Consider the following 18,393-nt stretch of genomic DNA (forward strand, 5'->3'; position numbering starts at 1 on the left):
AATATCTTGGGTATTGAGTAGACTGATACCTCATTGATCCCCAATCCTTAGGTAAAGCTGTACAGTGCAATATGAATGTCAATACACACAATAGGCTGACTGGGGAGGTGATTTCACACAGTCACTGTCCCGCTATAAGAGCTACAACACTAATATTTGCGTAAACTCTTCACAGTTGTGTTCTGTGGGTGTCACCGAGTAGAGTGATACCCCATTTCATTGCTTCACATTCCAACCTTGTTTAACATTATCTACTTTAAATATGGCATGATTCCACCAATTGTAACCTTCTGCATCACTTTCAAATAGGTACTTTTATTTTGAAGGCAAACCAAAAATTCAAAAATATATATATAGTGCCTAATCCTTATTGTAGCTAGCTTCACAAAACAACCCGGTCCCGTCGAGCATCCTGAAGCTAGCTGGCTGCTTATAACGTTAGCAACAGGGTTTAGTAGCTGGCTAGCTATTTTTTTTTCTTCCATCAATTTCAATATGCGAACAAGTGGCTACCTAGCTAATACTTACTCACACGGATTCCTAAATCATTGCTAAGAATAATGAAAATGACTGCAGTTTCTACTGGTCATTGTTTTCAGGCTGGTTGTATTGGTGCTAGCTAGGTAGCAAGCTAAACCTGGCTAGCTTCCCCAGAAGTTGCGGTCCAACACAACATTCAGCAATTAAACTCTGTTATTTGACGTGTCAAATTAAAATCTTACTTAACGTGTCAAATAGTGTTATTTGACGTGTATACTTTTTCACACGCAAAGACCCAAACGGCGTTCCATACATGAGGAAGCGGTCACACGCTAGTTCGTTCATTCCTCCACTGGAGAACCCACAGGCAGCCAGGCCAATGAGCTGTAGTGTTATAACTATCTACACGTGCCAAACTAACTGCAAAATACATAACAAAGGACGAAATTGGTCAGTCATTGATGATGAAAGCAGGAGTCATTGATGAAATGTCAACAATGGAAATTGTTCATGTATACTTTTGAGTGAAAAAGTTTTTAAAAAGAGTTTGAATCATTATGCAAAGTTGTAGGCTTAATGTAGAAACCCTAGACCCACTCCAAATTGCATACCGTCCAAACAGATCCACAGATGATGCAATCTCTATTGCACTCCACACTGCCATTTCCCACCTGGACAAAAGGAACACTTATATGAGAATGCTATTCATTAACTACAGCTCATCGTTCAACACCATAACACCATAAATACCTCCCTCTGCAACTGGATCCTGTACTTCCTGACGGGCCGCCCCCAGGTGGTGAGGGTAGGTAGCAACACATCTGCCACGCTGATCCTCAACACTGGAGCTCCACAGGGGTGCGTGCTCAGTCCCCTCCTGTACTCCCTGTTCACCCACGACTGCATGGCCAGGCACGACTCCAACACCATCATTAAGTTTGCAGACGACACAACAGTGGTAGGCCTGATCGCCGACAACGACGAGACAGCCTATAGGGAGGGGGTCAGAGACCTGGCCGGGTGGTGCCAGAATAACAACCTATCCCTCAACGTAACCAAGACTAAGGAGATGATTTTGGACTACAGGAAAAGGAGGACCAAGCACGCCCCCATTCTCATCGACGGGGCTGTAGTGGAGCAGGTTGAGAGCTTCAAGTTCCTTGGAGTCCACATCAACAACAAACTAGAATGGTCCAAACACACCAAGACAGTCGTGAAGAGGGCACGACAAAGCCTATTCCCCCTCAAGAAACTAAAAAGATTTGGCATGGGTCCTCAGATCATCAAAAGGTTCTACAGCTGCAACATCGAGAGCATCCTGACTGGTTGCATCACTGCCTGGTACGGCAATTGCTTGGCCTCTGACCGCAAGGCACTACAGAGGGTAGTGCGTACGGCCCAGTACATCACTGGGGCTAAGCTGCCTGCCATCCAGGACCTAACCATGTGTATGTGACAAATACAATTTGATTTGATTTGAGGACCTCTACACCAGGCGGTGTCAGAGGAAAGCCCTAAAAATTGTCTAAGACCCCAGCCACCCCAGTCATAGACTGTTCTCTCTACTACCGCATGGCAAACGGTACCGGAGTGCCAAGTCTAAGGCAAAAAGGCTTCTCAACAGTTTTTACCCCCAAGCCATAAGAATCCTGAACAGGTAATCAAATGGCTACCCGGACTATTTGCATTATCTGCCCCCCAACCCCTGTTTTTACGCTGCTGCTACTCTCTGTTTATCATATATGCATAGTCACTTTAACTATACATTAATGTACATACTACCTCAATTGGGCCGACCAACCAGTGCTCCCGCACATTGGCTAACCGGGCTATCTGCATTTTGTCCCGCCACCCGCCAACCCCACTTTTACGCTACTGCTACTCACTGTTCATCATATATGCATAGTCACTTTAACCATATCTACATGTACATACTACCTCAATCAGCCTGACTAACCGGTGTCTGTATGTAGCCTCACTACTTTTATAGCCTCGCTACTGTATATAGCCTGTCTTTTTACTGTTGTTTTATTTCTTTACTTACCTATTGTTCACCTAACATCTTTTTTGCACTATTGGTTAGAGCCTCTAAGTAAGCATTTCACTGTAAGGTCTACACCTGTTGTATTCGGCGCACGTGACAAATAACCTTTGATTTGATTTGATTTACTTTATCAAATATAAAACATAATATTATTATAGTGACATAAGCTAATGGTTTTATTGTGGGGGGGATATTTTTAGCCTGGGATTCTCATCAGGCAAGGGTAGGCTTACTTTAAACTTAAATATCTAGGTCTATTAAATAACGTTATATCATTTTTAAAATAGATAAGACAAATTTTTAAACAAAACAGCAATTACAAAACAAATCAATTGCCTATGAACCAACAAGTTTCAAGTTTTAATGTCAAATGCACAAGAACAGTGAAATGTCTTTCTTGCTGTCTCAAAAACCAATGCAAATAGAAATGGGAAAAAATTAATAACAATGTATTACTGCAAAAAAAGAACGCTTCACAGTGGGAACCACACATGCGAAAATCATCTGTTCACCTAGGGTGCAATAGTAAATTCTATCTGGAGTGCCGGAGTATGCTCAGAGTGCCCTCTAGTCGTTTGTAAATTCAGAGCATTGTCAGATTGTTTGTTCGTGAAAATCATCTGTTCACCTAGGGTGCAATAGTATATTCTATCTGGAGTGCCGGAGTATGCTCAGAGTGCCCTCTAGTCGTTCGTAAATTCAGAGCATTGTCAGATTGTCTGTTCGTAAATTCAGAGTGGTTCACTCTCGGAGCGTTCAGAGTACACACTGGACGCTCTGGCCAAGGAGTAGGGTTGATCCGAGCATTCAGGCCTCACAATGGCAGTCAAGCACCCAAGCTAACTGGCTAATGTTGGCTAGCTTGCAAGCTACTTGCAGACACAAATGAGAGAACACCTCACTCTGACCATTTTACTCGCCCTAGCAAAGCTGGTTAGGCTGTTTTGATGTTATCCAGAGTGTTGGTGACTTTAACTGCTGCTGGCAACAATTTAATTATGCCTTTTTTGCCGACGTTTACTGACACCATATTCATGTTGAGTGTTCGTAAATGTGTCAGTTATTCTGCGCTCTGGCACACTTAGGAGAGAGTGCTCTGAAATCGGAGTAGATAGCCAGTGAATTTACGAACGCACCCCTACTCTGCGTCTCACAAAGACACAGCGTTTGGACCAAAAATCTCACATTTGGACTCATCAGACCAAAGGTCAGATTTCCACCGGTCTAATGTCCATTGCTTTTGTTTCTTGGCCCAAGCAAGTCTCTTCTTTTTGGTGTCCTTTAGTAGTGGTTTCTTTGCAACAATTAAACCATGAAGCCCTGATTCACGTAGTCTCCTCTGAACAGTTGATGTTGACATGTGTCTGTTACTTGAACTATGTGAAGCATTTATTTGGGCTGCAATCTGAGGTGCAGTTAACTCTAATGAACTTATCCTCTGCATCAGACGTAACTCTGGGTCTTCCTTTCCTGTGGCGGTCCTCATGAGATCCAGTTTCTCTAACTCCACAATGAAATAGGGTGCAGGCCAGGCATCAGGCTGTTAACCAACCTGCCAGCTTAGTGGAGTCTGCCACTAGCATAGTCAGTGTAGTCAGCTCAGCCATCCCCATTGAGACTGTGTCTGTGCCTCGACCTAGGTTGGGCAAAACTAAACATGGCGGTGTTCGCCTTAGCAATCTCATTAGGATAAAGACCTTCTCCATTCCTGCCATTATTGAAAGAGATCGTGATACCTCACATCTCAAAATAGGGTTACTTAATGTTAGATCCCTCACTTCAAAGGCAGTTATAGTCAATGAACTAATCACTGATCACAATCTTGATGTGATTGGCCTGATTGAAACATGGCTTAAAGGTTAATGAATTTACTGTGTTAAATGAGGTCTCACCTCCTGGTTACACTGGTGACCGTATCCCCCGTGCATCCCGCAAAGGCGGAGGTGTTGCTAACATTTACGATAGCAAATTTCAATTTACAAAAAAGAAAATGAAGTTTTCGTCTTTTGAGATTCTAGTCATGAAATCTATGCAGCCTACTCAATCACATTTTATAGCTACTGTTTACAGGCCTCCTGGGCCATATACAGCGTTCCTCTCTGAGTTCCCTGAATTCCTATCGGACCTTGTAGTCATAGCAGATAATATTCTAATTTTTGGTGATTTTAATATTCATATGGAAAAGTCCACAGACCCACTCCAAAAGGCTTTCGGAGCCATCCTCGACTCAGTGGGTTTTGTCCAACATGTCTCTGGACCTACTCACTGCCACAGTCATACTCTGGACCTAGTTTTGTCCCATGGAATAAATGTTGTAGATCTTAATGTTTTTCCTCATAATCCTGGACTATCAGACCACCATTTTATTACGTTTGAAATCGCAACAAATAATCTGCTCAGACTCCAACCAAGGAGCATCAAAAGTCGTGCTATAAATTCTCAGACAACACAAAAATTCCTTGATGCCCTTCCAGACTTCTTCTGCCTACCCAAGGACGTCAGAGGACAAAAATCAGTTAACCACCTAACTGAGGAACTCAATTTAACCTTGCGCAATACCCTAGATGCAGTTGCACCCCTAAAAACGAAAAACATTTGTCATAAGAAACTAGCTCCCTGGTATACAGAAAACACCCGAGCTCTGAAGCAAGCTTCCAGAAAATTGGAACGGAAATGGCGCCACACCAATCTGGAAGTCTTCCAACTAGCTTGGAAAGACAGTACCGTGCAGTATCGAAGAGCCCTCACTGCTGCTCGATCATCCTACTTTTCCAACTTAATTGAGGAAAATAAGAACAATCCAAAATTTCTTTTTGATACTGTTGCAAAGCTAACTAAAAAGCAGCATTCCCCAAGAGAGGATGGCTTTCACTTCAGCAGTAATAAATTAATGAACTTCTTTGAGGAAAAGATCATGATCATTAGAAAGCAAATTACGGACTCCTCTTTAAATCTGCGTATTCCTCCAGGGCTTAGCTGTCCTGGATCTGCACAGCTCTGCCAGGGCCTGGGATCGGGAGAGACACTTAAGTGTTTTAGTACTATATCTCTTGACACAATGATGAAAATAATCATGGCCTCTAAACCTTCAAGCTGCATACTGGATCATATTCCTACTAAACTACTGAAAGAGCTACTTCCTGTGCTTGGCCCTCCTATGTTGAACATAATAAACGGCTCTCTATCCACCAGATGTGTAACAAACTCACTTAAAGTGGCAGTAATAAAGACTCTCTTGAAAAAGCCAAACCTTGACCCGGAAAATATAAAAAACTATCGGCCTATATCGAATCTTCCATTCCTCTCAAAAATTTTAGAAAAAGCTGTTGCACAGCAACTCACTGCCTTCCTGAAGACAAACAATGTATATGAAATGCTTCAGTCTGGTTTTAGACCCCATCATAGCACTGAGACTGCACTTGTGAAGGTGGTAAATTACCTTTTAATGGCGTCAGACCGAGGCTCTGCATCTGTCCTCGTGCTACTAGACCTTAGTGCTGCCTTTGACACCATCGATCACCACATTCTTTTGGAGAGACTGGAAACCCAAATTGGTCTACACGGACAAGTTCTGGCCTGGTTTAGATCTTATCTGTCGGAAAGATATCAGTTTGTCTCTGTGAATGGTTTGTCCTCTGACAAATCAACTGTACATTTCGGTGTTCCTCAAGGTTCCGTTTTAGGACCACTATTGTTTTCACTATAAATTTTACCTCTTGGGGATGTTATTCAAAAACATAATGTTAACTTTCACTGCAATGCGGATGACACACAGCTGTACATTTCAATGAAACATGGTGAAGCCCCAAAATTGCCCTCGCTAGAAGCCTGTGTTTCAGACATATGGAAGTGGATGGCTGAAAACTTTCTACTTTTAAACTCGGACAAAACAGAGATGCTTGTTCTAGGTCCCAAGAAACAAAGAGATCTTCTGTTAAATCTGACAATTAATCTTGATGGTTGTAAAGTCGTCTCAAATAAAACTGTGAAGGACCTCGGCGTTACTCTTGACCCTGATCTCTCTTTTGACGAACATATCAAGACTGTTTCAAGGACAGCTTTTTTCCATCTACGTAACATTGCAAAAATCTGAAATTTTCTGTCCAAAAATGATGCAGAAATATGAATCCATGCATTTGTTACTTCTAGGCTAGACTACTGCAATGCTCTACTTTCTGGCTACCTGGATAAAGCACTAAATAAACTTCAGTTGGTGCTAAATACGGCTGCTAGAATCCTGACTAGAACCAAGAAATTTGATCATATTACTCCAGTGCTAGCTTCCCTACACTGGCTTCCTGTTAAGGCAAGGGCTGATTTCAAGGTTTTACTGTTAACCTATAAAGCGTTACATGGGCTTGCTCCTACCTATCTTTCCGAGTTGGTCCTGCCGTACATACCTACACGTACGCTACGGTCACAAGACGCAGGCCTTCTAATTGTCCCTAGAATTTCTAAGCAAACAGCTGGAGACAGGGCTTTCTCCTATAGATCTCCATTTTTATGGAATGGTCTGCCTACCCATGTGAGAGACGCAGACTCGGTCTCAACCTTTAAGTCTTTACTGAAGACTTATCTCTTTAGTAGGTCATATGATTGAGTGTAGTCTGGCCCAGGAGTGTGAAGGTGAACGGAAAGGCTCTGGAGCAACGAACCACCCTTGCTGTCTCTGCCTGGCCGGTTCCCCTCCACTGGGATTCTCTACCTCTAACCCTATTACAGGGGCTGAGTCACTGGCTTACTGGTGCTCTTTCATGCCGTCCCTAGGAGGGGTGCGTCACTTGAGTGGGTTGAGTTACTGACGTGATCTTCCTGACTAGGTTGGCGCCCCCCTTGGTTCGTGCTGTGGTGGAGATCTTTGTGGGCTATACTCGGCCTTGTCTCAGGATTGTAAGTTGGTGGCTGAAGATATCCCTCTAGTGGTGCGAGGGCTGTGCTTTGGCAAAGTGGGTGGGGTTATATCCTTCCTGTTTGGCCCTGTCCGGGGGTATCATCGGATGGGGCCACAGTGTCTCCTGACACTTCCTGTCTCAGCCTCCAGTATTTATGCTGCAGTAGTTTGTGTCGGGGGGCTAGGGCCAGTTGGTTATATCTGGAGTACTTCTCCTGTCTTATCCAGTGTCCTGTGGGAATTTAAGTATGCTCTCTCTAATTCTCTCCTTCTCTCTTTCTTTCTCTCTCTCGGAGGACCTGAGCCCTAGGACCATACGTCAGGACTACTGGGCATGATGACTCCTTGCTGCCCCAGTCCACCTGGCCTTGCTGCTGTCCCAGTTTCAACTGTTCTGCCTGCAGTTATGGAACCCCTACCTGTCCCAGACCTGCTGTTTTCAACTCTTAATGATCGGCTATGAAAAGCCAACTGACATTTATTCCTGATTATTATTTGACCATGCTTGTCATTTATGAACATTTTGAACATCTTGGCTCTCTCTAATTCTCTCCTTCTCTCTTTCTTTCTCTCTCTCGGAGGAACTGAGCCCTAGGACCATACGTCAGGACTACCGGGCATGATGACTCCTTGCTGTCCCCAGTCCACCTGGCCTTGCTGCTGTCCCAGTTTCAACTGTTCTGCCCGCGGTTATGGATCCCCTACCTGTCCCAGACCTGCTGTTTTCAACTCTTAATTATCGGCTATGAAAAGCCAACTGACATTTATTCCTGATTATTATTTGACCATGCTTGTCATTTATGAACATTTTGAACATCTTGCCCATGTTCTGTTATAATCTCCACCCGGCACAGCCAGAAGAGGACTGGCCACCCCTCATAGCCTGGTTCCTCTCTAGGTTTCTTCCTAGGTTTTGGCCTTTCTAGGGAGTTTTTCCTAGCCACCGTGCTTCTACACCTGCATTGCTTGCTGTTTGGGGTTTTAGGCTGGGTTTCTGTACAGCACTTTGAGATATTCATGTCTTAAATTAATGATGGATTGTCGTTTCTCTTTGCATATTTTAGCTGTTTTTGCCATAATATGGACTTGGTATTTTACCAAATAGGGCTATCTTCTGTATACCACCCCTACCTTGTTACAACACAACTGATTGGCTCAAACGCATTGAGGAAAGAAATCCCACAAATTGACTTTTAATGCACACCTGTTAATTGAAATGCATTCCAGGTGACTACTTCATGAAGCTGGTTGAGAGAATGTCAAGAGTGTGCAAAGCTGTCATCAAGGCAAAGGGGGGTGGATACGTTGAAGAATCTAACACTTTTTTGGTTACTACATGATTCCATATGTGTTATTTCATAGTTGATGTCTTCACTATTATTCTACAATGTAGAAAATTGTAAAAAAGAAAGAAAAAAGAAAGAAAGACCCTTGAATGGTGGTGTGTTCAAACTTTTGACTGGTACTGTATGTATATGGGTAAGGGGACTAGGCAACAGGATATACTGTAAGATAAACAGAGTAGCAGCAGCTTGTGTATGATTGGGTGTTCAGACCAAGGGTATCACGTTTCAAGGAAAGACCCAGATGCAGACTGTCGAAGTAACAATGTTTATTACAACAACAGGGGCAAAGGTACAGGACAGCAGGCAGGTTCATGGTCAGATCAGGCAGAGGGGTCAAAGCTGGGAAAACCTAGAAAACAGGAACTAAGACAAGACAGGTGCGAGGGGGAAACCGCTGGTAGGTTCTACAAACAAAAATGAACTGGCACCAGACATACAGAGAGCACAGGTATAAATACACAGGGGATAACGGGGAAGATGGGGGACACCTGGAGGGGGGTGGAGACAAGCACAAAGACAGGTGAAACAGATCAGGGTGTGACAAAGGGTCCAAAGCTGACGAGCTTGGAAGGGACAATGGTGTTGAACGCTGAGCTGTAATCAATGAACAGCATTCTCACATAGGTATGATGAAGCTGGAGGCCCTGGGTCTCAACCCCCGCCCTTTGCAACTGGGTCCTGGACTTTCTGACGGGCCGCCCCCAGGTGGTGAAGGTAGTAAACAACATCTCCACTTCACTGACTCTCAACACTGGCCCCACAAGGGTGTGTGCTCAGCCCTCTCCTGTACTCCCTGTTCACCCACGACTGCGTGGCCATGCACGCCTCCAACTCAATCATCAAGGTTTCAGACGACAGAACAGTAGTGGGCTTGATCACCAACAATAACGAGATGGCCTACAGGGAGGAGGTGAGGGCACTCGGAGTGTGGTGTCAGGAAAACAACCTCTCACTCAACGTCAACAAAAAAAAGGAGATGATCTCGGACTTCAGGAAACAGCAGAGGGAGCATCCCCCTATCCACATCGAAGGGTCAGCAGTGGAGAAGGTGGAAAGTTTTAAGTTCCTGGGCGTACACAACACGGACAAACTGAAATGGTCCACCCACACAGACAGTGTGGTGAAGAAGGTGCAACAGCGCCTCTTCAACCTCAGGAGGATGAAGAAATTTGGCTTGTCACCCAAAACCCTGACAAACTATTACAGATGCACAATCGAGAGCATCCTGTCGGGCTGTATCACAGCCTGGTACGACAACTGCACCGCCCTCAACCACAAGGCTCTCCAGGGGTGGTGCGGCCTGCACAACGCATCACCGGGAGCAAACTACCTGCCCTCCATGACACGTACAGCACCTGATGTCACAGGAAGGCCAAAAAGATTATCAAGGACAACAACCACCCGAGCCACTGCCTGTTCACACCGCTATCATCCAGAAGGCGAGGTCAGTACAGGTGCATCAAAGCTGCGACATACAGATTGAGGAACATCTTCTATCTCAAGGCTACCAGACTGCTAAACAGCAATCACTAACTCAGAGAGACTGCTGCCTAGATTGAGACCCAATCACTGGACACTAGTCACTTTGAACAATGCCACTCTAAATAATGCCACTTTAATAATGTCTACATATCTTACATTACTCATATCACATCTATATACTGTATTGAGACCCAATCACTGGACACTTTAATAAATGGATTACTAGTCACTTTAAACAATGCCACTTTAATCATGTTTACATATCTTACATTACTCATATCACATGTATATACTGTATTTTATACAATCTACTGCACCTTGCCTATGCCGCTCGGCCATCGCTCATCCATATACTTATATGTACATATTCTCATTCACCCCTTTAGATTTGTGTGTATTAGGTAGTTGTTGGGAAATTGTTCGATTACTTGTTAGATTTGTGTGTATTAGGTAGTTGTTGGGAATTGTTAGATCATTTATTAGATATTACTGCACTGTTGGAACTAGAAGCATAAGCATTAAGTTACACTAGCATTAACAACTGCTAACCATGTATATGTGACCAATAAAATTTGATTTGATTTGAATTGGCGTGGGTTTGAGTCAATTAGGCTAATTAAGACTTTTAGCTTAAATACTTATTTTCTATAAAATTACCAAGCTCTACAAATTGAATAGGGTATAAGTTTATTTTGCACTGTTATTGTTGTCATTCGAACATAGGGACTACACTAACGTCAATAATAAATAGACAACATTTGTTAATTTGTCATTGGAAAATAGTCCAATGCCTTGCAAACATACTCTTTACTCTTTATACCCGTATGGCCATGCAAGACCGGAATTGTGAGCGGGGCTTAAGGGGCCTGCCACGCTCTACCATACCCCATTGCCCGTCCAAATAAAATATTGAAATAAGTATAATTTATTTGACCGATAATGACGGATCAATCTCAGTTTAAGGGAAGCCCGTGATTTGGAGTGTGGGAAAAATCTTTCCAACGCTCCCGGCCTCGATAATCACCAAGCCGTGTGAATGAGCAAAATATAATGATCTGATGATCCCATTTATCTTGTGGAAACGTCATTGCTTTCTGTCCAGTGCTCACTGGCATGGAAAACTGAGGGCCGGAGTAGGCTAGTTGTTGCAAGTTCGCTAGCGACAGCGTCCTGCCAGAACAAGTGATGATTTGATACAATGTTGCACTTCACTAGCAAAAGCTCAAGTCATGCCAGATAGAAAGGGAGGCAGACGGGCAGAGTACATAGATGAATGTGATTGAAATAACTGGAATTGTCTTCGGGATATTTTTTACTGTTTTATTTGTCGGCTTTAAGCCTATGTATTTTACTTAGTTGATGGTGGAAGGTATAGATAGGCTTTCTGTTGCATCTCTGAGTTATATGCTCTCATTTATTTAGCCGCCAATGGATCACAGTGTATCAATGTTCAATATTTTATTTGGACGGGCAATGGGGTACGGTAGAGCGTGGCAGGCCCCTTGTCTATATGATAGAGGCTAATGCTCTGGGCACAGTTTAATTTAAACTTTTAGATGTTATCATTTTACTATGATTAAACACGGGACAATTTGAGAGACAAAAACGTTATTGTTTAAATTAAACTGTTCGAAGAAAATGCACATATAAAAATAATCATAACTGGCACGCAGATCGGTAGAAATGGTAGGAGACATTGTAAGCTTCCCCAAACTTGAAACTCACGAGCTGGCTATGTTATTTAGTCTTTACTACTACAGCCAATAAACAAATTGTGAATGCGCAAGTGCGTGCACACATAGGAGGTCCCTTGAAAAAACGTGACCCGCTATGGAAATCAAAGGCCCGTCCAACTGATTCGTTCTGCCGCCGGGTCTGTGGCCATGGACACCATTAACTCTATAGTCTAAAATTCACCTGGGAAATCCTCACGTGACTCATTGACTCATTGGGTGGTATAAGGGGACAAGACCAAGGGACTCCGCTGCAATTACACTGACACTCAGATAATAAACACATGCCATACGGACCTGCAGAACTGCAATCAAACGTAGAAGAAATCAGTCATGTACCTGTCGTTCACAACAGTTGTTACCCTTCTTGTAGTATTTGCAGGTGCATTCAGCGCTCCGGTTAACCAACCAGTTGGAATCAGTTGGAATAACGTGAAACTTAAAGAGTATTCTTTACAACTGAATCAACTTGCTAAACGTCTCTTAATTGAGGTAAGTTGATTATCATCAGTATTCCGTAGCTATTGATAATGGTAGGGTGATGATAGAACTGATTTGAAGTAGGCTAGGCTAGCCTGGTTCTTGATGCTTTTGTGGGACCTTGGTAGTCAGAAAGTTTTAAGTGGAATTTAAAAGTGCCTGCCGCAGGTAGGTTACTTAAACGGAATTTGTCTCTGAAACTTTCCATCATGTCTTGCAGGAGCTCAGTCTTTTGAAAACTGTGGAAAGAGTTGTCAAATGGCCAAGAGTACTGGTGGAAGCCACAGACAAATGTGATCCCACAAATCTAAGAGCAGATTCAACGGTAAGTCACAACTTCCATTCTGTTGGTGGAATCCATGGACACATGTGATACAAAACAAAACTCATAATGAGGACCAACAAGGTCAACAAGACACATACGTGGTCAATGATTATACACATGCCCATTTTTCAGAATTTTTAAAGCACTAACCAGTTCCATCATTTGTCACACACAACATATGAATTGGTTGAGAAACACTTTTACAAAATGAAGATGATTAATAATATTTTGTCTTTTTACCATGATCCATAAAGCCTTGCCTTAAGAAGATGGTTTCTGCTCTGAAGAACTACAGAATAGTATTTGAGATAATTAGTCAGTTCAAGAGTAGCTGTACAAAAGTTGGAGAGAAGTTGAACAAAGTAGTGGAAGAACTCCTTTTTCAAATGGGGGTAAGTCCAGTGTATTTGATGTCTGAATCTACTGATTTCAATATCTTATTGACTGAGGTGCTGCATATCCTTACTCTAATTGATTTGTAGGAGCCCCATCCTGATTCAGAAGAGAATTGGTCAAAAGTGAACAGCTGGGAAGAGCCAGGACTGTGTCGTGACAATATTGAGAAGCTGTTCTCCTTCTCCATCCTCATGGCTCGGGTCTTTGCCCCTGGTGATCCTGCAAAACAGGATTAGTATAGGATTTAGTATTCAACTAAATATTGTTTCTAGAGCTGGGAAACAGGCCACAATTGATTCGTCATCTGTGATCTGTTTCAGTATTAGATAACTTAGTAGTAGATGGACATCTAAAGTCATTGTATGATCAATTTGGTCAAAATAGTCAGAAAAGACAAGTAACTGTTAGGGTGTTGTGTGTTATTACAATGTTTATGAAACATTTCAAACACACTTACGTATCTGCCTGTGTTCCACTATGGAACAGTTGTTTATAATTAGGAATGTATTTATATTTGTATGTATCCATATTAATGTATTAACATTTTTATAAAATGTAATTGTGAAGTAACTTAACATATTTATTAAAATATGTATTTATTTAACTTATTTAATTTATGTTAACACATATTTATCTGCCAATATAATATTTTTTAAACAAAGTGTATTTATATTCTTGTATACCGTTCTCCGCGTGTGTCAAATTGCAAAAAAATTATAAACTAACTTTTAACTCTTGTTGTTGTTGTGTCTATAACATGTGACTAATTTTGCCTTTACATCTACTGTAATAATAAATATCATTCAACAGCTGAGAAAAGAGGAATAATCTATGCTGGGGAGGTCATAGAGGAATCCCTGATGGCTGTTACACGATTTCCCAAACTGCAGTCAAGCAATAAACTACATAAGAAGGAAGCTGTGCTTTCCTAAAACAATCCTCTTATTCCGCATGAAGGTGCACAGCTTCCTATTGTATGTAGCCTCATGCTTCAATATGTCTATTATTGTCGGTGGCTGTGTAATGCTGACTACAATTCCTTCAAAGAATGATTACGTAATGTTGACATTACGGAATGTTGTACTCACTTTTCCAAAAAAGGAACTTGCACTCAGTGCACATGAGAGAACGAATACAAGGAAGTTTGGTTTATGACTCCTCCCTTCGTTGAATGGGCAGATCTCTAAACAGGGCTAGTTAAAAAGCAGACTGACATACCTGTCTTATGGAAACAAAAGCTTTTAGATGCACATTTCATGGTTCAGCAAAAGTATATTTTTTTGCATTACATCTGTGAATTAATATTTAGAATACCAGTAGCATATTGTGAGGCACATTTTACACTCAGAACTACACTTTCTTTTTTACACAATAGCCTATATTTTTTTATTAAATGGACTATGAAATGTTTGGTAGGGCAACAGAGAACAAGGGGGATTGTTTTATTTTAAAATATTATCAACAACCACCATTTGAATACAATTATTTTGTATTTTCTTTTCCCTTTTAACATTGGGTAAAAATATGTTTAATGCATATTTGGATTTTCTGTCCACTCATAATAACGTTATTATAACGGAAGATTTATGATAAATGACGTGGAACCTTTAAAGGTAATCCAAAACGAACAGGGGCGGGGTTGAACATGTTTAGGGATTTCCTGGTTACAACACAAGGTGAGTTTCTAACTAGCTAGGTGAGTTTCTAGCTACATTGTCAGGAAAGTTTGATATAAAATGCTAAATGTAATGGATTAGCACACTAGTTGACAGAATCTAACGCCCTGTAAGTAGATTTTGCAGATGCATCTAAGTTTTCACGGCGCAAACAGCTGTTGTTATTTAGTTAGCTAGCTAGTAGCTAGTTTAGCCAGTTAATCGACTGTAGTGTTTCCAGTAGTTAAACTTTCCTATATCGTAAAGATCCATGAAAACAAGAATTAGCTTTTTGGTCTTAATTGAATGTCAGAGTTTGGCATCAAGTTAGCAGTGTGGTTAAGGTTAAGAATCATATTTTAAGAAGATCAGTTGTAGAAATAGGCTGGGTTTATGACTTTGTGGCTGTGGTAACTAGTGACGACCCGAGTGTAGTGGCCAAATCAGGCCTAAAGTTCCTTGAGCTACTCAGTCAGATGAGTTAAAGCTTGACCCACTTGCTATATATTCACAACAAGATATTAGCTAACGTTAGTTTTAGACTTCTCTTAGTAGTTAGTCTGTGAGGGAAGCATTAAGGCTCTGGGGATCAGTGGCAAAATTTCGGAATGATCAGTTTCCCAAATCCACTTGGATTGGAATTGGAAAAGATTTACAATATGTTAATAGCTAGCTACCTACAATGATAGGATGCAATCAAATATGGTCACTCACCTGGCCTAGTGGCTAGATTTCTACTTCCCCTTGACATCAACTTTCTGTATCTGACAAGGCCTACCTCATCTTCTTTTGTTGTGATCTGTGAAATGAGTAATTGAGGAAGCTCTGTGAAATATTCAAATTATGTACTCATTCTACTTTTGTTTTGAAACATTTTCACAGAATTTAATTCTAGATTTTCTGTTAACACCATTATCTGGCGAGGGACAAGCCATAGGCCTAGTTCCTTTAGATTCATTTCCTCTATTAAGCATCAATGTTTTCTGTATCAAGCCTGTATCAAGCTTCAATGTCCAGTGACCATCATGTGTAATCCTCCCGTTCCCTCAAGATGAATGTGGGCGTGGCTCACAGTGAGGTAAACCCCAACACGCGGGTGATGAACAGCAGAGGGATCTGGTTGGCCTACCTGTTGTTGGTCACCGTGCTGCACATCGTCCTGTTGAGCATCCCTGTCCTCACGGTGCCTCTTGTCTGGACCCTCACAAATGTCATCCATAATCTGGTCAGCCCAAGTATTTATAGTTTGTTTATCATTTTTCCAATCAAATGTTCTCATTTAATACATTTCTATTTCAACTACATCATGAAAAATGAGGGCTTGTATTATGACATTGTAATGACTAATGAGTTTGTCCATTGATCTAATAGAGGTGTGTTTATGTGTGATCTGTCCACCACAGGTGATGTACTTATTTCTGCACACGGTAAAGGGCACTCCTTTTGAGACACCAGACCAGGGCAAAGCTCGCCTACTCACACACTGGGAACAGATGGACTACGGCATTCAGTTTACATCCTCACGCAAATTCCTCACCATCTCACCCATTGTGCTGTAAGACTGAAAATCTGTGCATACTAGATTTTGTTGTTAAGTTTTCCTTATGGCTTGCAATGATAAATGAACGTAGAAGAGTAACTATTGAATTATTGCATTCTTGTTTGTTATCAGCATTTAATAATAACCCTAAACTAGCTGTTAATTCTTCAGGTATATTCTTGCCAGTTTCTACACCAAGTACGATGCCACACATTTCCTGGTCAATACAGGCTCTCTACTCAGCGTCCTCCTTCCAAAGCTGCCCCTGTTCCATGGAGTACGAATATTTGGGATCAATAGGTACTGACTAACACAGGTGGATAATATCAGATTTATATTCTATTTATGTGTACTTGTAAGGTCCAGAGGTGGGAGTGAATAAGACATGTTTGGTAACTTCATGAGCTGTTTGAAGGGCATTGTTGTTTTTATTGCACAGTTCATTTTCGCTCTGTGACTAAAAACAAAGAGCCAAAATGCACTGAACGCCAAGCTATATGATTAAGAGTTACTGAGTGCCTCTGCTTTAGTTTCATTTAATTTATTTTCGTTATTTGACATTCCTGATGTATGTGTGCAATGTGCTTGTATCCTCAAACCATTACTTTCTCTTTTGTCAGATGACATGTATTTGACGTTGTTTTCTAGAAAGAGCTATATTGTGAACGTCATCACCTTCAAACCTGAGTCTTTATAGGATTACTTGTATATGTCCACACATTGGAATGTGTGATTGCATAGTGTAGGATAGTGGCATCCATATAAATATAATGTTGGATGCCATACAAATTGAATGTTGGTAGTCTTTGCAGTGCCTTAAATGTTTCACTTGGCTGATACATTTTTTCCATTTAGTTTGGTAACAATCAATCCATGTGACAACTCTTATTGGAGATCAATTTCCATGTGAGCATTCTCAATAAATTATAGTGTCTAATAATAAACTTGCAATATCAGGATTGATTTGTCAGTGTAAATCTAAATACTTTGTCTTTGTATGGAAATTTGGGGTACATCCAGGGGCATACATCATTGTCATTTTGTGTACAAACACAAGTGCAGCAAATTAATAGATACACCCAAGACAAAGTAAAATTGTTGCATTGATCTCATCTAATTCCATAATGCTCCAAGTGTGAAACCTAAGGGGAGTGTTCAGCAGTGAGTAACAACAGCAGCACAGGAGTAAAGTGACATTGCAGGGAACTGAGGGGTCGGACCATCATGTAAATTCTCAGATTACCTGTACAGGCATGGCTGTGAGCTGTGAGGATTCTGGGGAACTCCACACACTTTATATAAGGCCTGTGTGGAGGGCTATACCAATTCCTATGATGTGCTGATAGACTGGAGGGATCTCCCCCCCCCCTTCCACCAGAGCTATGACCATGTTTTCATTGGAGTGATGAGGTTAGGTGGTGTGCTTGCTCTCTTCTGGGGGAAGTAGCATAGGGGAAATTGTGTCTTGGATAATAATTTGATTACGCTGCCAAACATGCCAATCTTTTTACCTGGGAAGTACATGCAAATTATCTAATAGCTCCATCAGCTGTCAGACTGTAGAATCCCATATAGGGTTGCCTGACTTGCCCGCACTGCAATGCAAACAACATTTGGGACACCTTTTCCAAGGTAGTGAAAATCAAAAGTGTTGCACCTGTAACAGTATAACTTTAAACCGTCCCCTCGCCCCGACACGGGCGCGAACCAGGGACCCTCTGCACACATCGACAACGGTCGCCCACGAAGCAGCGTTACCCATCGCTCCACAAAAGCCACGGCCCTTGCAAAGCAAGGGGCAACACTACTTAAGTCTCAGAGCAAGTGACGTAACTGATTGAAATGCTACTAGTGCGTACCCACTAACTAGCTAGCCATTTCACATCCGTTACACTCAGCCCCCTTTCAACCTCCTCCTTTTCCGCAGCAACCAGTGATCCGGGTCAACAGCATCAATGTAACAGTATAACTTTAAACCATCCCCTCGCCCCGACCCGGGCGCGAACCAGGGACCCTCTGCA

At 41.9% G+C, this 18,393-nt stretch overlaps 2 protein-coding genes across 4 annotated transcripts; both read left to right on the plus strand.

Moving 5' to 3' along the window:
• Window positions 1–342: 342 nt before the first annotated feature.
• Window positions 343–10,830, plus strand: LOC129829915 (uncharacterized). Of its 2 annotated transcripts, none has more exons than XM_055891927.1 (2): window positions 343–2,137; window positions 7,712–10,830. In XM_055891927.1, exon 2 carries the CDS (start codon window positions 9,579–9,581, stop codon window positions 10,242–10,244), a length of 666 nt encoding a protein of 221 aa, XP_055747902.1. In that variant the 5' UTR covers window positions 343–2,137; window positions 7,712–9,578; the 3' UTR covers window positions 10,245–10,830. The 2 variants fall into 2 exon arrangements, with proteins under 2 accessions (XP_055747902.1, XP_055747903.1); XM_055891928.1 differs by having other exon boundaries at window positions 358–2,137.
• A 3,976-nt stretch (window positions 10,831–14,806) lies between these two features.
• Window positions 14,807–17,331, plus strand: LOC129829918 (ORM1-like protein 2). Of its 2 annotated transcripts, none has more exons than XM_055891932.1 (4): window positions 14,807–14,853; window positions 15,884–16,057; window positions 16,236–16,387; window positions 16,544–17,331. In XM_055891932.1, exons 2-4 carry the CDS (start codon window positions 15,884–15,886, stop codon window positions 16,677–16,679), a joined length of 462 nt encoding a protein of 153 aa, XP_055747907.1. In that variant the 5' UTR covers window positions 14,807–14,853; the 3' UTR covers window positions 16,680–17,331. The 2 variants fall into 2 exon arrangements, with proteins under 2 accessions (XP_055747907.1, XP_055747908.1); XM_055891933.1 differs by lacking the exon at window positions 14,807–14,853 and adding an exon at window positions 14,858–14,873.
• Window positions 17,332–18,393: the final 1,062 nt, after the last annotated feature.

The sequence above is a fragment of the Salvelinus fontinalis genome, chromosome 31 (assembly GCF_029448725.1).
Source record: "Salvelinus fontinalis isolate EN_2023a chromosome 31, ASM2944872v1, whole genome shotgun sequence".
Classification (NCBI taxonomy): domain Eukaryota; kingdom Metazoa; phylum Chordata; class Actinopteri; order Salmoniformes; family Salmonidae; genus Salvelinus; species Salvelinus fontinalis.